General features: G+C 52.7%; 3 protein-coding genes across 6 annotated transcripts in view; 2 read left to right on the top strand and 1 right to left on the bottom strand.

The window, feature by feature from the left end:
• Window positions 1–973: 973 nt before the first annotated feature.
• On the top strand, window positions 974–5,297 carry Fam32a (family with sequence similarity 32, member A). Its single transcript, NM_001128078.3, is given in 4 exon segments — window positions 974–1,078; window positions 1,160–1,301; window positions 3,384–3,437; window positions 3,596–5,297. Coding segments are annotated over 4 exon segments (339 nt in total). The 5' UTR covers window positions 974–1,004; the 3' UTR covers window positions 3,665–5,297.
• A 662-nt stretch (window positions 5,298–5,959) lies between these two features.
• On the top strand, window positions 5,960–21,482 carry Ap1m1 (adaptor related protein complex 1 subunit mu 1). Of its 2 annotated transcripts, none has more exons than XM_087588244.1 (12): window positions 5,960–6,107; window positions 11,010–12,249; window positions 12,355–13,429; window positions 14,365–14,495; window positions 15,217–15,364; window positions 16,394–16,520; window positions 17,494–17,636; window positions 17,878–17,949; window positions 18,139–18,297; window positions 20,240–20,365; window positions 20,641–20,716; window positions 20,871–21,476. In XM_087588244.1, the coding sequence occupies exons 3-12, from the start codon at window positions 13,202–13,204 to the stop codon at window positions 20,891–20,893; spliced, it is 1,233 nt and encodes a 410-aa protein (XP_087444370.1). In that variant the 5' UTR covers window positions 5,960–6,107; window positions 11,010–12,249; window positions 12,355–13,201; the 3' UTR covers window positions 20,894–21,476. The 2 variants fall into 2 exon arrangements, with proteins under 2 accessions (XP_087444370.1, NP_001037704.1); NM_001044239.2 differs by having other exon boundaries at window positions 6,001–6,107; window positions 11,010–11,166; window positions 13,362–13,429; window positions 20,871–21,482.
• The window catches only part of Eps15l1 (epidermal growth factor receptor pathway substrate 15-like 1), a 172,581-nt gene continuing 159,904 nt past the window's right edge, over window positions 9,667–22,343 (bottom strand). For all 3 annotated transcript variants that reach the window (XM_087588596.1, XM_087588597.1, XM_087588601.1), the window contains exons 22-23: window positions 12,098–12,280; window positions 9,667–9,795 (exon numbers count right to left, since the gene is read on the bottom strand). In XM_087588596.1, coding sequence (XP_087444722.1) covers window positions 12,140–12,280 — 141 coding nt within the window. In that variant the 3' untranslated portion in view covers window positions 9,667–9,795; window positions 12,098–12,139. The remainder of the gene's footprint in view (window positions 9,796–12,097; window positions 12,281–22,343) is intronic.

The raw sequence follows: 22,343 nt of genomic DNA, 5'->3' as shown, positions 1-22,343 counted from the left end.
ACAAAAAAACCCAGCACATCTGGGATCTCAGTGGTTGGGAAGTAAGGTTATTGGACATGGTGGCACACACCTGCAATCTCAGTGCTTGGAAGGCAAAAGGTGGTGGATATCCCTGAATTCACAGCAGCATGATCTGCATTGAGAGTTCAAGGACAGCCTAGCTACACAGTGAGACCCTATCTCAAAACAAACAAAAAAGACACTTTAAATCACCGGCTACATAGCAAGTCTGTCCCCTATAACACACCTACACCAACAAGACAAGCTAGGGCGGTGGCACACACCTGAAGTCCAGTCCCAGTTTTCTGCATGCTAAGGCAGAACTGCAGCAAGGTGGAGGGCAGAACAGTCTACACAGCAAATTCAAGGTTAATCAGATTCACTTAGCATGACCCTTCTACCCTTAAACCCACAGAAAAATGTTTCCATTGAGATGACTCAGCGGGTAAGGGCTCTTCGTCTACAAACCTGACCGCATCAGTCTGATGATTCCCAGGAACCAGAAGCATGAGAAACCTGAGTCCTGCAAGGTGTCCTCTGTCCTTCACATGTGTGCTCTGGCATGTGTGTACACACACTCACATACACGTGTATTTTTTAAAGATTTAATCTTTATTTTCACTTATTTATTTCGAGACAGGGTCTATAGTCCTGGCTATCCTGAAGTCACTATGTAAACAACGCTGGCCTTGAATCCAGAGATCCTCTTGACTCAGTCTCTGGAGCGCTGGGTAAATATAATTTTCTAAATTGGAAAAAAAGTAATTAAGTAAATAATGCCACAAAGCAAAAGCGGATACCCATAAAGGTTGTAATGGACGCCCAAACACGAAGTTTTGGAGAGTTGGCACGGAACCCGAGACCGGAAGCGTGCTCTTACTCTAAGCCCTGAAGACGCATGCGTCTGAGCTAACCAATCAGAAGGAAGTGAGGAAGGTTTCGGCCGGAAGTAGTTTGCAAACAAGAAGTGTGGCGGAGTTACTGGGGCAGGGCCTGTGAGGGATATGGAGGCATACGAGCAGGTCCAGAAGGGCCCCCTGAAGCTGAAAGGCGTGGCGGAGCTCGGCGTGACGAAGCGGTGAGGCCCGGAAGCCCGGGGTCTGTCCCTGAGGGCCGACCCCGGGGTTCCAGCTTCTCTTACCGGTCCCCTCTCCCCCAGGAAGAAGAAGAAGAAGGACAAAGACAAGGCCAAGATGCTGGAGGCCATGGGGACGAGCAAGAAGAACGAGGAGGAGAAGAGGCGCTGCCTGGACAAGCGCACGCCGGCGCAGGCGGCCTTCGAAAAGATGCAGGAGAAGCGGGTGAGGCAGGGGCAGAGCAGGCCGGCCCCAACTAGTCTTCCTGTGTACTGGGATGACAGACTGGTGTTGCCAGCTGTTAATATGGCCAAGTTCATTGTATTTCTTAAGTTACCACAAAGTCTGTTTCTATGACAGCTCGCTTTCGTAGCTTCAAATGTATCTGTTATTTGAAGGTGGTGTGTGTGTTTTGGCTGGAACCCAGCCTCTTCTGGAACTTTCTGTGTTAAGTTGCGGTTGGCTCTGAACTCCTGCCTCAGCTTCCTAGTTCCTGGAATGACTGGTATGGCCCACAAGGCCATGCTAGTTATTTTGGGCTGTTTGTTTGTTTGTTTAGTTTGCTTTGGTTTTTCGAGGCAGGTTTCTTTGTGTAGCCTTGGTTGTCCTGGCAGGATCTCTAGACTTGAATTTCTGGGGTACAGTGTTATAGTGTGATAACCCTGTACTGATCAAATCCAGGCAGGCACCATCTCCATCTAACGACGGGCGTGCTGGCCCACAGGGTTTCTGGGATGTGTGGTAATCTGCAGGTTCTGATCACCCTGCTGTCTCCCCCAGCCAATAGTGTGCTCTGGTCTGGTCTAACCACTTCAATGGAGTCACTTTCTTTCTTTCTTTTTTTTCTTTGAAATTGAATAATGACACAGACTGGCTGGCTGGCTGGCTGGTGGCCCTCCTGGGCACCCTAATTGACAACTCGACACAAGCTAGAATCCTTAGGATCTGCCACCCCTTCCTGCTGTCCTTGGCAGCACTGGTCCCTGGGTGGATGACATTATTTATAATGCACGCAATGTTCTGCTTCATGTATGCTTGTGTGCCAGAAGAGGGCAACAGGCCTCATTATAGGTGGTTGTGAGTCACCATGTGGTTGCTGGGAATTGAACTCAGGACCTCTGGAAGAGCAGTAAGTTCTTTTATCATCTGAGCCATGTCTCAAGCTCCGGGTGGGAGACTTTGGAAATTTTATTTATGTGTGTGAGTGTGTTGTCTGCATGTGCTGTGTTGCCAAAGGGGAAGCCCAGAGCAGTGAGGCTTGGGCTGTCGGAGCACACCCTCAGGACCAAAGGCATGGTGTCCTTTGGGTGCTGTGAGACCTGTGGTACAGGGTGTTAGATGGACTGGGTAGAGATTGAGATAATGCTGACCTGGGCCACTGGTGTGGCCTGTCTTCTGCAGGACTCCAATGGACACCTGACACTCACCAAGCACTGTGACATTCCCACAGGGTGTAGTGGGTGTGGAAGGTGTAGTTAAGAAAATTGTGAGCCACCATTGGTGTTAGCTCTGAACTGAGCTGGAGATCTTTAGCCCTTTAGGGTTTAGGGTTTTTTGTTTTGTTTGTTTGTTTTGTTTTGTTTTTTAAAGATTTATTTATTTTGGGTAAGTGGGTACACTGTTGCTGTCTTCAGACCCTCCAGAAGATGGCATTGGATGCCCATTACAGATGGTTGTGAGTCACCATATGATTGCTGGGTATTGAACTCAGGACCTCTAGAAGAGCAGTCAGTGCTCTTAACTGCTGAGCCATCTCTCCAGCCCAGGGTTTAGGTTTTGAACTCTGTAAGAGCAGAGGAAAACTGAGCGTGAGGCATGCTCACTCCTGTGTATCTCTGCTCTTAACTGAGTTGTGGTCCTTAAGTCTCTGTCTTCACTTTCCCTCTTGATGGACTGTAACCTGAAGTAGCAAGCCAGAGAACCCTTCTCCTCCTAGTTGCCTTTTTGCCTGAGTATCTTGTCATAGCAACAGAAATGAAAGCTAAAACACTGAGGATCATTTGGGTTCTGTCTGCTCAGCCCTTCCTCCCTGGAGTCTCTTACTCTAGTGAGGAGTCTGTTTGTATGGGACGTGTTTTCCTCCCAGGCTTTCACCGTGGCACCAGGCAGCTCAAAACTGATCCCCAGCTTCTGGCAGGATCTGCCCATGAGGAATACTGGGGTTGCAGGGAGGCTAAGCAGGGTCCCTCCCAAATAGGGCAACTGCTTTGGGCGCCAATGGGCTATGGCTCCCTACCCCCCATCTGTGCAGCTCCAGCCTGGGCTATGTCAGTCATGGGGACTCACCCTGGTCTCTTCTCTCTCCAGCAAATGGAAAGAATCCTGAAGAAGGCATCAAAAACCCACAAACAGAGAGTGGAGGTGAGCCCTGCATCTGTCGGCAGGCTGAGCGCAGGGGTGGCCAGAGCCCAGGCATGGCTTGAGTGCCTCGAAGCCTATGGTGGAGTGTGTGAGATGGGCTGCGTGCAGGCGGGGATACTGCCTATCTGGTTCACACTGATGTGGTCTGTTTTCCACAGGACTTCAACCGACACCTGGACACACTCACCGAGCACTATGACATCCCCAAAGTCAGCTGGACCAAGTAACCTAGCCCTGCTGCAGAAGGCAGAAGGCTGGACTGTTTGACACCTGGTTGGCGCATCTGCTGAAACCAGGCTTTCTGAGACTTGATTAAAGCCAGGCTGTCCTTTCACTGGGTCTTGGTTTTGGGGTAGTTCCCTTTCCAGTTCGGACAACAGCACTGTGGATTGACATGCTGAGGTCATTTCTGGGTGAAGGCCATGTAAGGATGGTCCCCTTCCCACCCCTATTGCGGCATCTGTCTTCCCTTACACCACAATGCCAGGACAGGAAGCCCCTGTGGCCCACCACAGAAGTTACCACAGTGCTGCTCCATTTGGACCACCTGCACATCAATCAGATTGTATCTGCAACACCATCTGAAGCAAGGGCAGGACACAGGTCTCCAGCTCATAGCCTGTCCCACAGTCCACCCTGTGGATTGCCACAGCAGATGTTGCTAATCTCAGTTCTCAATCATGGCACCTGGGTTTCTAAGCATGTAGCATGTGGCATAAGCCTGGTGGGCACTCCTGGTCTAAGGACACCAAATGCCAGGTGTGACCAGGGCCCAGTGCCAACAGACGTGGTGTAGTGGTGCAGATGCTGCAGCGCTGTGCATCTGAGGGTCTAGGTAGACCACTTGAAGAGTTTCTGCACACTGTTGAGAGACGCAGCTTCTGTTGCCATGGATACTGAATGAATGACAAATGGGTGGAGCTGACATGTATGGAATAAAGTGAATACCAGTCATGGAGTGTGAATGTTGTCTGTACCGGCTGTCCATCACAGGGACACCTTTCCATTCTGCCCGTGTCCCTGAAGAATGAAGAATGCAGTGCAAAAACCAGTTCCGTGTGGGAGAAATCAGATGCTGTTGGGTTGTTGTTGTTGTTCCCCGCGCCCCCCCCCCCCCGCGTCCCCCCCCCAGCTGGGGACCGAACCCAGGGCCTTGCGCTTCCTAGGCAAGCGCTCTACCACTGAGCTAAATCCCCAATCCCGATGCTGTTGTATTTTAAAGGTGTATATGTGTATATATAAATATGTGGGTATTGTATAATATGTATTGTATGAGTACACATGTGTAGAGGGAAACTTGAAGAATTGACTCCTTCCACCATGTGGATCCTGGGGTTTGATCCACCTCAGGTTGTAAGACTTGGCTGCAAGTGACTTTACGCACTCAGCTGTGTCACAGTCTAGAGGACACATTTATTCCACTGTGTTCACACCTCTCTGAGGGAGATGGTGTGTGCATACCTTGTCTCAAGTGTTTACAACCATTTTGGATTTGGGGATTTTTCCAGATTTGGGGAATGGGGAACACAATGGTTTTTGTAATATGTAATGAGATGTTGCAGTGACTGTCACAAATTTGCATACATTTGATTTCTGTTTGATTTGCCCCAGTGCACAAAGCCTAAAGTAATTTTATATTAATTTTTTCTGTCTTTGAACATAGAATACAAAGTATACAATCTTTTGAAGAATTTTGTGCATGAAACAGATATCAAATTTACTTTTTGAGGTTTTTTTGTTTGATTTGGAGTGGGGTTGGTGGGTCACAACCATTTATAATGGGATCTGATGTCCTCTTCTGGCATGCAGGTGCACATTGCCGGTAGAGTACTGATATAAATAAAATATTTTATAAAAAGAGATGACTACTGCTGCAGTCTTAAAAAAAACTGAAAGGGTGAGAAGGACATACAGGTAGCTCTTCCTACACAAAATGAAGAGCTGGGTTTGACCTCTGGGATCCACGAGATGGAGAGAGAGCTGACCCCACTCGTTCTCTGACCTATGTGTGTACAGTAACACACAAAGTTAAAACCAAGCCCATGGTGTCGGGGCCGGTGTCGATGGGTTGGTTTGATCTCTCAATGGGTAAAGGCGGTTAGGAATGACAGAATTAAAAAGTATTCCGCTGCGCTTTGTACTAAGCACAGGCTAAGTCACACGCGTGCTACCCTGGGTTCACTGGGGTGAATGGGTGGAGCCCATTCAGTTATTGACAGGTTGACACTAACAGGTGATGGATTGTCTCCTCACAGCAACCGGCTTGGAAGCGTCCGCCTTCATTCCACAGCTAGTCCTTAAGCTACTAGGACTACTGACAAAGCTGCCTTTCCCAGGTCCTCCAGTCCCCAGCTCATCTGGAAGGCCCCGCCCCCTGGGACGTACTTCCGGCCCGATTGGGCTGTGGGTGAAAAATACTGCCAAAAGGTTCGTACTGCGCCTGCACCTATTCCGTTGTGCGCTTGCGCACTTACGGCTTCCTTCAGACCGGACATAACGGTCCACGCGCTGCTTCATGGACCGGAAGTGGAGGGGAAGTGTCGTGGGGCGCGCCGGGCCTTGCTGAACGCCGGCAGTTCCTGCCGTTGCCGCCGCCCTCGGCTACTGCCGAGGCCTTCCAAAGCCGCCATGTCCGCCAGCGCCGTCTACGTACTGGACCTGAAGGGCAAGGTACTGAAGGGCTCTCCACCCTCCGCGTTGCCAGGCAACCAACGGGCCCTCGCCCTGTCGGGACCCACCCTGTTGCTAGGCAACTAGCCGACCAGCCGGGCGAGGGCGTCAAGCAAGCGGCCTGTCGGGACCCACCCAGTTGCTAAGCAACTGGCCGACCAGCTCTGCTGGGACGTCTGGCAGGCGGGGCAGCCTCACTTGTCAGCCCCGCCCTGTTGCTAAGAAACGGGCGGTGGTCTTTTTGCGAGTCCCACTCGATTGCTAGCCAACTTGGTGGGCTGAGGTTGCTGTCCACTTTGCTCCTTTCCCTTGTACGCCTGGGTGCAGGACTCTAGCCTCACCTGTGGACTGGAAGCTGCCTCCTGCATCAGGACCCTGCGCCACGGGGACCGTTCGACCCTTGGCTAGAGGCGTGGCGGGGAGTATGGCCATAGGTCAGACCCTCTCTCCACAGTGTACATAAAGGCTTCAGCGCTTCCTAGAGCAGCTGAGCTTCCTGTGACATTAAGAGAAGCGGATGATAAGAGTGTGGTTTTAGAGGGGGAAACACACTGCCCAGAGTCACACAGATTACTGAGAAGTAGCTATCTGGAAGCTTCCTCACCAGACAGGTGCTAAGCCCTGGGCCATCATGGGTTGGCAGAATCTGTCAGCTAAACTTAGTCACTTGGAAAAGCACAAATAGATACCTGTTGGGGCTATGTCTTCATAATGGACTAGCAGTCCCAGCTAAAGGATCAGGGAGAGCTTTCCTGACTGGGAATAACCAAGATTGCTGAGACATGAAGGCCCTGGACAGAAACAGGACCCTGGCAGCTTTCCCAGGGTTATCTGAGAAAGAAAACTTCATTTGTTTGTTTTTGCGGGTGTGCACATGTGTGTGGAGGAAGGAGACCCTCTGCTACCTTTACATGGGCTCTTGTTATCAAACCCAGGCCACTAGATTGATTGAGCTAAGCTGCCTGACCTTTAAAACACATGGATCTGCCTGTCTGTACTTCCCAGAAGAATCTGACTTTTTCCTCCTCTTGGTTTTATGAGACAGGGTTTCTCTGTGTAGCCCTGGCTGTCCTGGAACTCACTCTGTAAACCATGCTGGCCTTGAATTTAGAGATCACCACCACCGGGCCAGATTCTGGCTATTGCCTGGGATTTGGTATGGAGCTCAGGTCAAAAACTTGGAAAACACTTTACAGACTGAGCTGTCTCCTTAGGCTAATGGATGGTTTCGTGGTGCTGATGATAGAGTCTAGAACAACAAGCCCTCTGTCAGGCAGCCACGGTGTATTCTGTGCAAATGCCTCTTCCAGGAAGGCACATTCAGCCTTAAGAAATGGGCTGCCGCCCTACCTTAGGCCATCAGAGTGGAAGGCAAGTGGCCTACCTCTTATGTTTGGAACCTACCAGAACAGGTTCAGCCACAGTAAACAAGTCCAACATTCATCAGTGAAAGAACACTGATGTCCAGTCTACATGGAGACTGTTTAGAAGAACCTCCCAACCCCCACCCCGTTTTTTTCCTTAGTCCCTTGAGTATATACCTGCCTTGTAGGTCACCCAAGGTCAACAAGTGGTGAGTCCCAGACCTGGGCGTCCTCCACAGCCTATTGGGAAACTGGGCAGGGCAGCGTTCCCTAGGTCTCATGGCACATGCTCTACCGTCCACCCTGGCCTAGAGGTGCAATGGGCTGCCTGCCATGGCTTGCTTATTCCTTTAGAAAACATCTCATTGGAACTAGCAAGTACCCATCCTGGGCTGAAGCTGGAGGGCTAGATTTACATGTGGATCTCTGCAGCTGAGCTGTGTGATCATAGACAAGCACCTTGGCCTGTCTTAGCTTTGCCTTCCTAATGGATCTGGAGTCTCCTGAGTTACTGAGTGTAGATGTGGGACAAGCCTTGCCCTGGAAAGGCCCACAGAACGTGGTACTTGGGCTCCACAGGCCTCTTGGCCTAGCAGGAAACACTTGAACCAGCAGCCAAACAGTTGTTGGCCTTCTGTTTGGCATTCAGAGAAGGTTACAAAAGACTTCCAGGCAGAGCAGACACCTGATGTGGTTCTGAGAAGGTGACAGATGTCCCAGTTGGCATGTAGGGTGTAGGTTGCCCATAGACTGTTCTGGGACCTTGGGGGCCCAATGGGAGGAGGCTCCACGGCCACCGAAGTTCCAGGGAGGAGTCCCCAGGATGGGGTTTGATCAGACCTGCCTCTGGAAAGCTTCTCAGGGAGGCTGTAGACTTCCCTTCCAGTACAGCAGTTCTTGGTGAGCACAGGCAAACACACAGTAAGTGGGAGTAAGGATGTCTTGGAGATCCTAGCCCTGATCTCTGTGCTGTGTTACCTCAGGCAGGCAGCTCCACCTCTCTGGGCACTGTAGTCTGTAAAACTAACCAGCCAACCATATAAGAGGTAGCAAGAGGAATAAAAGTGGGCAAGTGGGAGTCCCTCAGCTGAGGTAAGGAGCATCAGACCCAAAAGCTTACCCCTTGTGTGCTGTGTCTGCACAAGGCCCAAAAAGAACTCAGAAGGAAGCGTCCTCACTGCACTCTCCCAGCTAGAAGCAGCAGAGACCGTGCTTTCTGAGGAGCAAATGCAGCAGCAGGTGGTGCCAGTCTAGCGTGGCAGCTCAGGAGAACTGCAGCACTGCCACATGGCCAACCAGCCATGCTGACAGCAGGCAGCGTGACAAGACAGGCACTGTCACCAAGTAACCAGGACCTCCTCAACCCTCACCCACAGCTTCCTCATGGCCCCTTCCTGCAGCCATTTCCTCAGGGTAATTCCAAGGAGCAATTCCTGTTTGGTTCCTTTCACTATGCACAGTGACTCTGAGGGTAGAGCCTACCTGGGCGTCCTCATGTCCTGCAGCTCAGAGTCCCATGTCCTGCGTTCACATTCTTATCTGCCCTCAGCTGACCACGAATGGTTTTGTGTTTTTTTTTTTTTGTTTTTTTTTTTTGTTTTTTTTTTTACTAAGTGTGTGGGGAGGCGAGAGGGATACGGGTATGTGCGAACGTGTGCAGGCGTCCCTGGAGGCCAGAAGTAAACATCAGATCCCCTACAGCTAGAGTTACGAGCACTTGTGAGCTACCCAATGTGGAAGCTGGGAACTGAACCTGGGTCCTCTGAAAGAATAGCAGTGCATGGGGTTGGGGATTTAGCTCAGTGGTAGAGCGCTTGCCTAGCAAGCCAAGGCCCTGGGTTCGGTCCCCAGCTCTGGAAAAAAAAGAATAGCAGTGCACTTAAGTAACGAGCCATTTCCCAACTCCTGGGATTTATTTATTTGCTTATTTGGTTTTATATACATACATAGTGTGTATCTGTATATGTATGCATATATATGTGTGTGTGTGTGTGTGTGTGTATGCACATACACACACATAATTTTTATTTTATGGTTGTTAGTATTTGACTGCATGTGTGAGGGTGTCAGAAGCCCTGGAACTGGAGTCGTGGATAGGCGTGCACTTCTATGTGATTCTGGGGATTCTGCAAGAGAAGCCAGTGTTCTTCATTGCTAAGCCATCTCTCCACCTCCTGTTTGTTTTTTGAGACAGGTTTCTCTGTGTAGCCCTGGCTGTCCTGGAACTTGATCTGTAGACCAGGCTGGCCTCAAACTCAGGGATCCACCAGCCTCTGCCTCCTGGGTGCTGCGATTAAAGGCCTGCACTGTCATTCCCAGCAAACCTAGGATTTTTTAAAAAGACAGGGTCTCACTGTGTTCAGTCTGAAACTTACTATGTAAACTTCCTTACCTCTGCTTCCAAGTGCTAGGATTAGAGGTGTCATACCATGCTTGACAAAGTATTTTTAGCAGGGAAACAGTTTGCTATATAAGTGTGAAGAACTGAGTACAGATTCCTAGGACCCACATAATACCAGGAGGGTATGGCAGCCCGTGATCCCAGGAGCCTGCTGGCTAGCTAGATCATCTGAGGTGGCAGCACAAAGAGAGAGGGGTCGGGGAGAGGGAAAGGTGTTGCATTTGAACTGGGTTTGGTATCTCATGCCTATAACCTAACCACTCTGGAGGCAGAAGGACTGCCGTGAGTTTGAGGCTAGCCTGGGCTACATAGTGAAATCATCACGACAAAGCAAAAGCCTCAGGAATGTTTTTTGTCAGAGCAGGCTGTCCTTAGATACCACAGCACTGTATTGGAGGGCCCTCAGATTCTGGAATCCTGGGGTCCTGGAACAGCCAGATTCTCCATACATCTGTTGCAAGACAAGTCCTTTTGTCTCTGGTGTGGCTCTATTTAAGATTCAGCCACTGGGGTGTTCATTTATGTGGACTGGCTCATACCTGTCATCCCAGCACTCAGGAGGTAGCAGCAGGAGAAACAGGAATTCAAGGCTATCCTTGGCTACATAGTGGATTTGAGATGTGCCGAGGCTCCTTGAACCCACTCCCGGCTTCATTCTCCGTTGAGTGCCCATGGACACACAGCTTCTCTGATTCTCTAGGATGAGCCACTGGGTCATACTTAACTCTGGTGTCACTTTCTGAGGAGCCACCAACTTTGGCTATTTCACAGGATGATGGACAGTGGTTCAGACACCATGCAAGGAGGAAGACCAGGGCAGGGCTATTCCTGTACAGGCTTCAGTGGGATCCCATGAACTTGGACTCCTCTGGGATCAGGTGCTCAGGAGAGCCAAGTGTGCCAGCACAGCAAAGACACTGAGAGGGTCTGCATGGAGTGCTCATAGGGCAAGGCTTGGCCCAGTGTCTGAGAGGATCAGTCCCTCCTTTCTCCACCTTCTGCTGAAGGAAGAGCCTTGTGGTGGGACTTCATAGGGTGAAAATCAGACTAGCCTCAAGTTGTGTCCCTTCACAGATGGTCCCCACCCCTACCTCAGACCCTCAGAGGAAGCCACCCCTTCTTTCCTTCCTAATGCAGGTGCTCATCTGCAGGAACTACCGTGGGGATGTGGACATGTCAGAGGTGGAGCACTTCATGCCCATTCTGATGGAGAAGGAGGAGGAGGGCATGCTGTCACCTATCTTGGCCCATGGTGGCGTTCGTTTCATGTGGATTAAGCACAACAACCTGTACCGTATCCCTATGCTGTGGAGTCAGGCCTTGGGGATGACACGCCTGCCCACCAGCACAGAAGAGCTGGGCAGCCAGAGGACACAGGCCTCACACAGAGGACACAGGGAATGCTAAGTATTCCAGAAGCTGCAGCTGTGGGAGGAGGGGAGAGACACAGGGCAAGAGTGGGAGCCAACTGGGCCTGAAGTTGTCCTCTGGAGATGTGTCATGTTAAATGGGGTAGGTCTTTGGATGGGGTGGACTGGCTATAGGTGGCCTTGTGGTCTAGAGATTTCTGGCTGCTGTGTATGGCCACACTGTCAGGAGCAGGAGTGGACAAATGAGGGGAACAGGGTAGGAGTAGGGGTGGGAAGATCTCATGTGCCCTACATCCTCAGCCCTGCTTCAGCCTCAAATCAAGTGTGATGCCAGGTGGAGACCCACCGTGGCTGCACCCACCACTTTGGGCTTTGAGCAGACCTCTGGAGATCTGGCTGTGCAGGAGCTCTTCAGCTGCCAGTCCCCTCGTCAGTAAATGTGTGCATGCGTGTAACCCCTACAGGCACAGATGCCACCTCTTCCCAGGGACACGGTCTTCCCTTGCAGTTCCTGCCCTGCTCTCCCTCCCAGGCATAGGGTTTTTTCCCTGATGTATATTAGCATTTGTGAACTCCCTTGTAGAGTGGGCCTAAAGTCCAATAGAAAGGTGTTGGTGTCACCCATGATATCTGTGCCAGTAGTGCACATCCAGGCACATGTGCCGAGCATGTGGTGTTTGAGCACACTGGGTCCATAGCTGAGCAGGAGTGTTGATAACTGTTCATCAACAGCCCTCACAGCCCTTTCTGGCACTAGGAAAGCCAACCAGCAGGGTGGGAGTTTCCATTTGGTTCCAACTTAATTTCCCCATGTTCTGCAGTCCAAGTGCAGTGTCTTCAACAATAGGCTCTTACCATCCGGTTCTGCTGTACAACAGCAGCAGCGGCCTGCATGGCTCATGGAGCTTCAGGGTGTCCTGCAGCACCTCCCAGGAGATAGTCTGCCCATGGCACAGGGACTTCACCCAATAACCTGATGACCTCCGCGAGTGTCCTTCTCCATCCATGTAGGGTACCAGTTGGATTTAAACTCTTTACCTGTTTAAACAACATTTTGTTTTTTACTTTTTAAAGGCATCATTTGTAGACATATTTTACCTGCATGTTTGCAGGCCAGAAGAAGGCATTGGATCCCCTGGAACTAGAGTTAAAGCCAGTGATGAGCCACCATGTGGGTGCTGGGGATTGAACTTGGGTCTTCTGGAAGAGCAACCTATGCTCTTTACCACTGAGCCATCTCTGTAGCCCTCCACTTTTCCTTTCAATTATCCAAGCCTCAGCTGGGCTGTAAGGTAGGTAGAAGTGCCATTACACCTGGTCGTCTTCATGTTAGTGAAGTGACTGCTATCACTATTATCTCCATGGATGTCCACACATAACGCCTAGCTGGCTGAGACCTTGGTGGTGGCTTCCCCTGCTGCTCACTTGCATGAAATGCTTGTAGCTGTGCTGTGTTTGCACTGGTGAGAGAGAGTTTCTCATGTCTTTCTGATGTCGTACTAAATCTACAGATTGATTTTATGTATGTGTCCATTTGTTCAGGCCATAATTAGTGTTAGGAGAACACGCAAAACTGCAGACTGCGTCACAGCAGAGCCAGCAGCCTTAACAATTTTCTAACCTGTGTTGGCTTCCCTATGACCAGACTTTATATGGACCCAGTGGGCAGCTTCCAAGGATACCTGAAAGGAAATGGCCCATCCTTGGGTCTACTGTGGGCTCCCTATTTGGAGTGAATAGACATGTATAGCATTCTCCTCAGAAGGGCTTTGTCGGCTTCCTTCGATAGCTCAGTTGGTAGAGCAGAGGACTGTAGGGGCTTTGTCACCAACAGAAAGAAGAGAGGCCTGGCCCTGGCTGCTTCTCCACCTAGCTGGGCTCTCCTAGTCTTGCTCCTAAATGCAGCATCCAGAAGCTACCCCTTAAACCTTACACTTTCTGTCACCAAGGCTCCTCTGAATGCTTACCACATGTCCCTGGCCTGGCTCAGACTTGGGGCTTAGTCCTAATTTTGGGCTCAGTGGACCACTGGATTGTGGCTGGGGCAGGGAGCCGTGGGAATGGGCACCTGTGGTGTGGTATCCTGGCCTCAGAAGGCTCCTTGACTGCTACCCACCAGTGGTCGCCACTTCAAAAAAGAATGCTTGTGTGTCGCTAGTATTCTCCTTCCTCTACAAGGTGGTGCAGGTAAGGCCCCAGTGGTTTGACTTCCCAGCTGGGGAGGACTTTGGGGATTGTAGCTTTGTATACCCAGGGGTCCTGGTCCAGGAAGTCTCAGTTTCCTTGCAGGTGAGAGTCATGCCCACCCTGGAGGTAAAGAAAGCTAGCAAGATGGGAACCTGGCTGTGCAACCCTCCTGGCAGGAGGTGCATCATGTGATCCAGGCCCTGTGCCTGCGCAGTAGGGCCTGGGATCAGTTAGGTGCACAGGGCTGGACCTTGGGGCCATGGAGTGTGGTTTGATACTAATTAGTGCCTAGCTTTACCCAGGACACCTTTGGACTTAAGTAACCTCTGGCTGCTGAGTCAACCTGTTTGGTGCTAGTATTAAGCAAGGGCTCCAGGGCTAGTCTGTATTTCCACTAAGTGCCTCTGGAGGTCAGGAACCCCTTTCCTGTCTTTCCCCCTCCCTCTTGGGTGGGCGCCTCTTAGACAAGGGTAGAAGATGGAGAGCCTCCATTATCTTTTGGGGAGAGCCTCCAGGTGGTTTCCTTCTGAGCAGGTCCACTCTGAACAGCCTGGCTTAGCCACCTCTGATTGGTGGAATATGACTGGGGTGCTGGAGCACATTTCCCAGAGCCGGCCTTTCCCACTTGTAAGGACCTGTGCGCTTCTGTGCTAGTGTAAAGACCAGGTCCCTTCATTAGCCCCCTAGCTACCTATTGAAATGGTGGTGCTTGTCTACAGCCAGACAGCAACACCCTATGTGGATAGGCAGCAGTCTTGAGGCCGAGGCAGGGATCACAGGCACAGCTGGGATTGATACAGAGGCCTGGACAGCCAAAGTGCTGGTACAGGGCCCCGCCTGGCCAATGCCTGTGGTCTGTAGTTCAGATTTTGGTTTCTGGCCTGTGCAATCACTCTGGGTCTGGGCTGAGTCCTGCTCCGCTGCCCCTGGCCCAGGTGTTCTCTGAGTACTTTAAGGAGCTGGAGGAGGAGAGCATCCGAGACAACTTTGTTATCATTTATGAGCTTCTGGATGAGCTCATGGACTTCGGCTACCCGCAGACCACCGACAGCAAGATCCTGCAGGAGTGAGTACACGTGTCCCCTGCCTACCCCCACTCCCAGCGGCTTAGTTGCCAGCCCAACAGAGCAATCAGCTTGCTCCTTCTGCACCAACTGTTTTTTAGTTATTTTGAGATAGGGTCCTGATCCTCCTATGTCTGCCTCTGGAGCGCTGGGCTGACAGGAATGGGCCATGTGTCCTGTGTACTGGGTTCTGGACATGGAGTTCCTAATTTTGTGTGTGGTGCAGGGATTCAGCCCTGCAGATGCTTTCTGCTGAGTGCCTCTTGGGTCAGGACCCTTTCCTATACATATACCCCATGTCTCCACCCACACAAATATGGTACCTTAATCGGAGCCCTGCCTTTGCTGACTGTACTGAACTGAGGCAGGCTTTTGGAATCCCCACCTGCAGAGGCAGAAACCAGCAGGCCCCATTCTGCACTTCCACCGCTCCGTGCGGCCTGGGGTGCCAGCTCGCCACTTACCTGGGAGTCTGGGGAGAGCTGCTGCTCTGCTGTCCTGGTGGCAGAGGGCTCAGTCCCTCCAGGAGCCCACAGTGCTGACCACTTAATCCTATTCCCCACCGCACACCAGTGCCTTGCCTCAGAAATGAAGTGTATTCGGCCCACTCACTATAGCATGCATACCGTACCCTCCCCGACCAGTTGATGTGGGGCTTCAAGCTCTGTCCTGATCTCGGTGGAACGTTGTGTGTCACTACTGTAACTAAGCGACTCCCCACAGGTACATCACTCAGGAAGGCCACAAGCTGGAAACAGGAGCCCCTCGGCCCCCAGCCACCGTCACCAATGCTGTGTCCTGGCGCTCAGAAGGTATCAAGTATCGGAAGAACGAAGTATTCCTGGACGTCATTGAGGCCGTTAACCTCTTGGTAGGCTGCCTTTCTCTTCCTTTCCCAACCTGCCATCTTTTCCAGGGCGGAAGTCAGGGATAAGACTGAAACCCAGCAGAGTGTGTAGCCTGAGCCCTGGCAGCAGATGGCAGGACTCAGTGTCAGAGACTGCTCTCTGTACCAGCCTCCCTTTCAGAATCTGTAGGTACAGCATTGTGGTGTCTCTCAGGAGACTGAGGTAGGGAAACCTTAAGTTCCAGACCCTCCAGGGTCACATTGTCTCAGAAAAAACAAAAGAGAAGGGGCAGCAAGAGAGATGGCCCAGCAGTTAAAAAAGGGATTCCCACAAGCCTGACCTTCTGGGTTTCAGTCTAGTGGAAGAGAACTGACTCCTGCATTCTGCCCTGTGAGAGTTCACATGTGTGTATACACGAAGACACACACACACACACACACACACACACACACACACACACACAGAGTAAAATATAACTACAGTTTAATTTAAAGAATACAGGGCTCAGGGGATTGCTTAGTGAGCCAAGTTGCTACACCTCAAGCCTCATGACCTGTGCTCCATCCCCAGTGCCCTCATCACCACAGACTTGTCCTCTAATCTCCACACAGAGGCAGCGACACCCGATACACATACACCCCGACTTACAGACATAAGCAGAGCACTCATGCACAAGCTGGAGGACCCAAGTTGTGTGGAAGCTGGGGGAGGGGGTGCTGTAGCCCCAGCACTGAGGGCTGGGACAGGAGGATCAACCCAGCCAAGATGAGAACTCTAGGGGTTGGGGATTTAGCTCAGTGGTAGAGCGCTTGCCTAGCGAGCACAAGGCCCTGGGTTCAGTCCCCAGCTCCGAAAAAAAGAAAAAAAAAAAGAAAAAAGAAAAGAAAAGAAAGAACTCTAGCTCAGTGAGAGACCTTGCCTTAAACAAAGGGCGGGAAGCCACAGAGGCCTTGTGGGAAGTCCTTTTTCACCTGGTGAGCTGGAAGACTGCAGGTTTGCAATTAAGCCAAATATGGCAGAGGTCACACCTCACATGGCAACTGCGTCCCCAGGTCAGTGCCAATGGCAACGTGCTGCGTAGTGAGATCGTGGGTTCCATCAAGATGCGCGTCTTCCTCTCAGGCATGCCTGAGCTACGCCTGGGTCTCAATGACAAAGTCCTCTTCGACAACACGGGCCGTGAGTACCTGAGGACAGTGCTGAGGCTGAATCAGTCTTGCTATGGGGAGGGGACTTTCTTGACCTCAAGTTAGAGCTGAGTGCATGCCTACCTGGGGGGCCGCCAGCTGCTTTGATGAGGTTTGAGAAAGCCCTTGGGGCTTTGAGACGGCTCATCAGGTGAAGGTACTTGCTGCCAGGCCCCATGACCTTTTGTGATATCTTGAGCCCACATGGTGAGAGGAGAGCAAGGTCCTGCCGTTGTCCTCTGACTGCCATGTGCACTGTGGCACACGCCTTCCCAAACACAGCAAACAAGACTTAACAGAGAATCCCCATTACTGCAGGTCAGTAAGTGGTCAGTGCTGACCTAGCAGGCCTGGGTTCAGTACCCACCAGCACCAAAACGGACAGGAAGATCTGGCTGGTGTGGTGGCATCTGCCCCTCATCCCATCTCTCAGGACACTGAGGCAGGAAGATTCTGAGTTTGAGGCCCTCCGTGAGGAGCGTGGCAGACAACCAAGGTTCTGGGTACTTAGATATCATCAGAGACCCATGGTAGAGCCTGGCCCCATCCTCTGTCCCTTTCCCTTTGCGGTGGGCTGTTGGGAGGTAACACACCAAAGCTGGGCTCTCTGCGTGGTAAGCCTTCTAATGGCAGAGCATAGCACAGGTGGGCATGGCCAGGCCGCTGTGGCTCTTCACTGGTTCCGGGCCTCACAGCCTCCTGGACTTGCTAGCCATACCTGGTCCCTTTGTAGTGGGTGAATGGTACCCACAGCCACTTAGCAAATGTGCCCTGGCCTGTTGCTGTCTGGCTGCTGCAGGCTTAGCAGGACATAAGCAGGGTAACCACGGACCCTGTGCTAGCATCAGACAGGCATGTGATGGAAGGAGGTGACAGTAGGCTGTCTAGGAACTGGCTTCTTGTAGATGCTTCCGGCATGGGCAGGGACCCGTAACCCCTGCCAGCCTCACCCCTGCCCTTCACAGGAGGGAAGAGCAAGTCAGTGGAGCTGGAGGACGTGAAGTTCCACCAGTGTGTGCGGTTGTCACGTTTTGAGAATGACCGCACAATATCCTTCATTCCACCAGACGGAGAATTCGAACTCATGTCCTACCGCCTCAACACCCATGTGAGTGTAGCAAGTTCCCGGCAAATTGTGCTCCAGTCCTCCCACATCCTCTGGGTACCTGCCTCCCACCCCTACTTGGGCGGAAAACTTGGCCACCACTGGATCTCCCATGGTCATCACCTCTATTTTCATACACACTGGTCTCCTGGAAGATGGGGCCTTGCCTGGCCTCACTTTCCCCTCAGTAGCATGAGGTGTGGTGAGACACCAGCAGGGATACGTGCCCTCTCCGCACCTACAGGTGAAGCCTTTGATCTGGATCGAGTCCGTGATTGAAAAGCATTCCCACAGCCGCATTGAGTACATGGTCAAGGTCAGTGAGAGGGTGGGCATCTTGGAGGCCTAAGTCAGGTGTGGGCAGTGCCTAGAGAAGTCCAAGTTTTTGGTGGATAATGGGCACCCACTGCCAGGCAGGAACTGTGTGGGCCTGGTAAGGTGGCTGGGGGTGGCCAGACTCCCTTCCCTGCATCATCCAGTGCCTCTGCCTGGCGCCTCCTTGCAGGCCAAGAGCCAGTTCAAGCGGCGGTCAACAGCCAACAATGTGGAGATCCACATCCCAGTCCCCAATGACGCCGACTCACCCAAGTTCAAGACCACGGTGGGGAGTGTCAAGTGGGTCCCTGAAAACAGTGAGATCGTGTGGTCCATCAAATCCTTCCCGGTGAGCCCCACATTCACCAGGTACCCCTAAATATCTCCCTGGGACCCATCCCTGTGCCACCTTGGGGAATGTGTTTCCTTGCAGTGAGGGGTAGTCCTGCTGAGTGACATCCTGGTCTCAGGAACACAGGTGCAGTCCTTCTCTGCACCCTAGCAGGCTGGGGAGGGCTGGCCATAGGTCCATCCCAGGAGAGCTTTCCTTTTGTGGTGCAACACAGCCACAGTGCACAGGGTCCACATACAGTAGGATCCCTGGTGCACCTCACTGTGCCACCCTGAAGTATTTAGTGATGAAATAGCGAGAGTCAGGGCTGGCCTCTGCTTCCTACCCTTTCTGTGTTGGCGATGATCCCAGGGCACCCAAGCAGGTAGACTCTGCTGCTGTGCACCCTGACTTGAGGGCCTCACATGGGGGTGGGAGTATAGGTGGGAAGGATGGCCACCCTCAGGGGAGGTGCAGCTTGGCCCTGGTGGCCACTGTTGACTTTCCCTGTTTTCTGCCAGCCTTCTGTCACACAGCACAGAGACACAGCTCAGTGTCTTGCGTATTACCGAAGTCCTTTTTAAGGCCAAATAATACTCCACACCATGCCCCTTCCCTTTCCACTGAGAGGCGCTCTTGGTGCGCCCAAGATCAGCTGCAGTGAGTGTGTGAGCACAGGGCTCTCCTCCATGCCCTGCTTCCTGTCCCCAGGCTTACACCCACAGAGTCTCAGAATGGTCTGCCACAGTAGCTTAAATTGTTTGTGTAGCAGTGACCGGTGCTACATTCCCGCCAGAGGTGCTTGAGGGTTCGGGGTTCTTGTCTGTCATGTTTTTGTTTTTGTCTTTGAGGTTGGATCTTAGCACTGGCTGACCTGAGCACACTGTGTAGATAGTCCAGGCTAGCCTCAAACTGACGGAGATCCTCCTGCCTCTGCCTCCATCCATCCTCATGTTCCCTTGGTCTTTGATTTGTGACTGCGCCCCAGCCCAGTCGCCCGCCCTCCTTCAAGTTCAGTTCCCTCACTGATTTTTCCATCAGTGTCGATGCAGAGAAACATTCCTTCCAGCTCCGCCTAGGTCTGTACCTACGAGACCACAGTGTAACATGTAGTGCCATTTTCTACAACTCCTGCTCTCACATAGAAGTTGTTTTGTGTTTTTGTTTTGTAGGGACTTTGTTAGTTTGAAATGGTCTCCCTGAATGGTCTCAGAGGTCTGCAACTCATTCTGCAGTCCAGCGTGACCTCAAACTCTTGTACTTCAGGCTGGCCTTGAATGTGCTCCCCCCTCCTGTCTCTGTGCCCTGAAGGCCCTGCTTCCCTGTGTTCCCGAGGGCAGGTCTTCTCTCTCCGTCCCCCTTACTCTGTTGTTAGGTCCCAGGAGTCAGAGGGCTATGCGCTCTGGATCCATGCAGATGGCATGGTGTCCTCTGTGGCTGGGAGCCGATGCAGGGACCTAGGCTATGGAGCCCTGCCCTGCTGCACCCTGAAGTGTGAGCTCAGGAAACCAAAGGCCATGTGTTGTCCCAGGTATAGCTAGAGCTAGAGTGCCAGTCAGAGGGAACAGCCAAGCCCAGGCCTGATGCACTCTACATGGCCAGAGCAGGGCAGGGGTCTCAGCTAGTCCTGACTGGCCCCGCTCTCCAACCACCTCCAAGTTATCGCTGGGCTCCTGGGAACCTGCACCTACCCACACCTCAGTGTCCTCCTCTCCCTATTCACAGTCCCCTTGGGGCTGTGCAGTGGGACAGACACATCCCTCTCCCCAGTGTGCCCCGGGCTCCCTTCACTACAAGTCCTGTCTGAACGGTCTGGCTCCTCAGCCACCCGTCTCTCCCTAGGAGCTGGTGAAGCCAGGTCACACCCTGCCCCAAGTTGGCTCCTGGGAGCCATGGCTAGCTTGGGAGACAGCACATGGCTGTGGGCTGCTGCCTAACTGCCTCCTACATTGGCCCCCAGGGTGGCAAGGAGTACCTGATGCGGGCCCACTTCGGCCTTCCCAGTGTGGAAGCGGAAGACAAGGAGGGCAAGCCTCCCATCAGCGTCAAGTTCGAGATCCCCTATTTCACTACCTCTGGCATCCAGGTATGAGTGTGTTGGGGTTGGCTGCCTGAACCTCACACTTGAGCCCAGTGTCACAGCAGAAGCCCCATCCCGACATAGGGCCTATTTCCTTGGGGTCCCTCAAGTGTGTGGATGAGGGAAACACACTGTTCCCCTGAAAGGCCCAAGGTCACCAAGCCTGGGTCTTGGCTGCTGCTGACAACCCCTCATGCTATGCCAGGTCTGCCCCCTTGGCCTTGCCCCTTGGATGAGGGGTGCTGGTAGGGGTGCAACCTACTCAAGGCTCTTGTGTCCAGGTGCGCTACCTGAAAATCATTGAGAAGAGCGGGTACCAGGCCCTGCCCTGGGTACGCTATATCACGCAGAATGGAGGTGAGTGGCTGCCTGGCTAGCAGGACCTACAGAAGTCTTTCTAGGCCGTGGCTTCCTACATGGAGCTGAGGGTGGGTGCCCTGGGTATCTGTGGAGCTGAGGGTGGGTGCCCTGGGTATCTGTGGAGCTGAGAGTGAATCCCCCATGTTTCTAGATTACCAGCTCCGGACCCAGTGAGAGGCCTTGGTAACCAGCCCAGCCCACCCAGCCTCAGGGCACACCTGCCACACTCACCAAAACTGAAGCTGGAGGGTGGCCCTGGACGTGCAGCCACCCTCCCCTCAAGCCTGAGTAGACTCACACAGAACCCCTTCCCTGGTCCCATTCTGATCCAGGGTGGGAAGGAAGGGTCTGCCAGCCTCCCCCAGGGACAAGCCAGCTGGAGCTGAGCTCCTGGTGCCTCATGACTGGCCACCCACCACCCTGTGGGCGCCATCCCTGCTCACCACTGGAGCCTCCTTTTGTTGCCATTTTGCTGAGCATGTTGGTCACTGTCGTCTGTGGCTGTCCTGTCACCTTTCTGTCCTGTCCTGTGCAGCTGCCTCCTATCCACACTGGTCCTTCCCTGGCAGGACAGTCGCTCTCCTGGGCCAGCTGTGCCCCCTTGCCCGCCCTTGACCACATCAGTGTTTTCCCCGGAAGGGCACATGGCCTCAGCCTCTGCCCCAAAGTCCCTGGGCAGCACAGGCCAGTCTCACTGTACAAGACCTCGTCGTCCTCCACCCATGTGTGACAGTGACATTAAAGTCTATTTGTTACATGTGCAGCCTCTTCTCTCTGCTGTGGTCAGGCCCCACACAGGGACCCTGTTGGAAGGGTCGACTTCCTTTGCAGCAGAGCAAGCCTAGCAGTGAAGGAACCACACTTCCCTTCCCGTGGTAGCAGGAGTGCCTATCCAAGAGACACTGGATAGAGTGTCCTCTCGGTCTCTAGCTTGCCTGTCATGTCTCTGCATAGTGGCCGTCCTCTGGTGGTCTGAAGCTGTAGACCCCCATGTTCCCACCTGCGCAGGTATAGGCTGGGCCCCCATACTGGTGACTGAGCTCCTGTGGGCTTCAAGTCCTGAGTTTCTACATTGGGTGTCTGAGCTCTGACCCTCAGGACCATCTCACTCTGTGACTCTGCTCTCCTGTCACTCCTTGTCACCACACTCCTATGTGGGCTATGTTGTGCAGACCTCACTTCCAAGTACAACCTTCCCAGCACAGGGCCTGCCAGCACCCTAGAAGCCTCCCAGCCCTGCCTTACTCACCAGTGGTCACAAGGTCACACTGCACCCCACCACCTGTCACTCTACAGGTCTGCAGCAGGCTATGGCTCTATGCAGCTCACTTTAACCCACCCACCATGGCCCTGCACACCTGAGAGATGCAGATATGCGTGACTCCTAGTTCCACCCTGCACATCAGCAAGAAGAAACGGCAGCTGGGAGGCAGAGGGGCAGCCTGGGGCATCAGAGGGCACAAAGATGCTGAAGCAGGCGGCAAAGCTGAGCAAAGGTGTCTCAGATGGCACCTAAGTCAGGGAGGCTGACCTGGACTCCACCAGCCAGTGCACGAGAACCAGCGCTGGCCAGCAGGGTGGCGCACAGCATGTGAGAGACAGAGCCTGCTGCTTCAACCCTTGG

Source organism: Rattus norvegicus, chromosome 16, assembly GCF_021556685.1.
Source record: "Rattus norvegicus strain SHRSP/BbbUtx chromosome 16, alternate assembly SHRSP_T2T, whole genome shotgun sequence".
NCBI classification, from domain to species: domain Eukaryota; kingdom Metazoa; phylum Chordata; class Mammalia; order Rodentia; family Muridae; genus Rattus; species Rattus norvegicus.
This window is presented reverse-complemented; position numbering and strand designations above follow the sequence as displayed.

Bases quoted from the DNA above. Each gene is read 5' to 3' on its own strand.
- Ap1m1 (NM_001044239.2), top strand. From the start codon at position 6,066: ATGTCCGCCAGCGCCGTCTACGTACTGGACCTGAAGGGCAAG. The intron at 6,108-11,009 runs GTACTGAAGGGC...TTCCTAATGCAG, and splicing joins TACTGGACCTGAAGGGCAAG to GTGCTCATCTGCAGGAACTA. The intron at 13,430-14,364 runs GTAAGGCCCCAG...CCCCTGGCCCAG, and splicing joins TCCTCTACAAGGTGGTGCAG to GTGTTCTCTGAGTACTTTAA.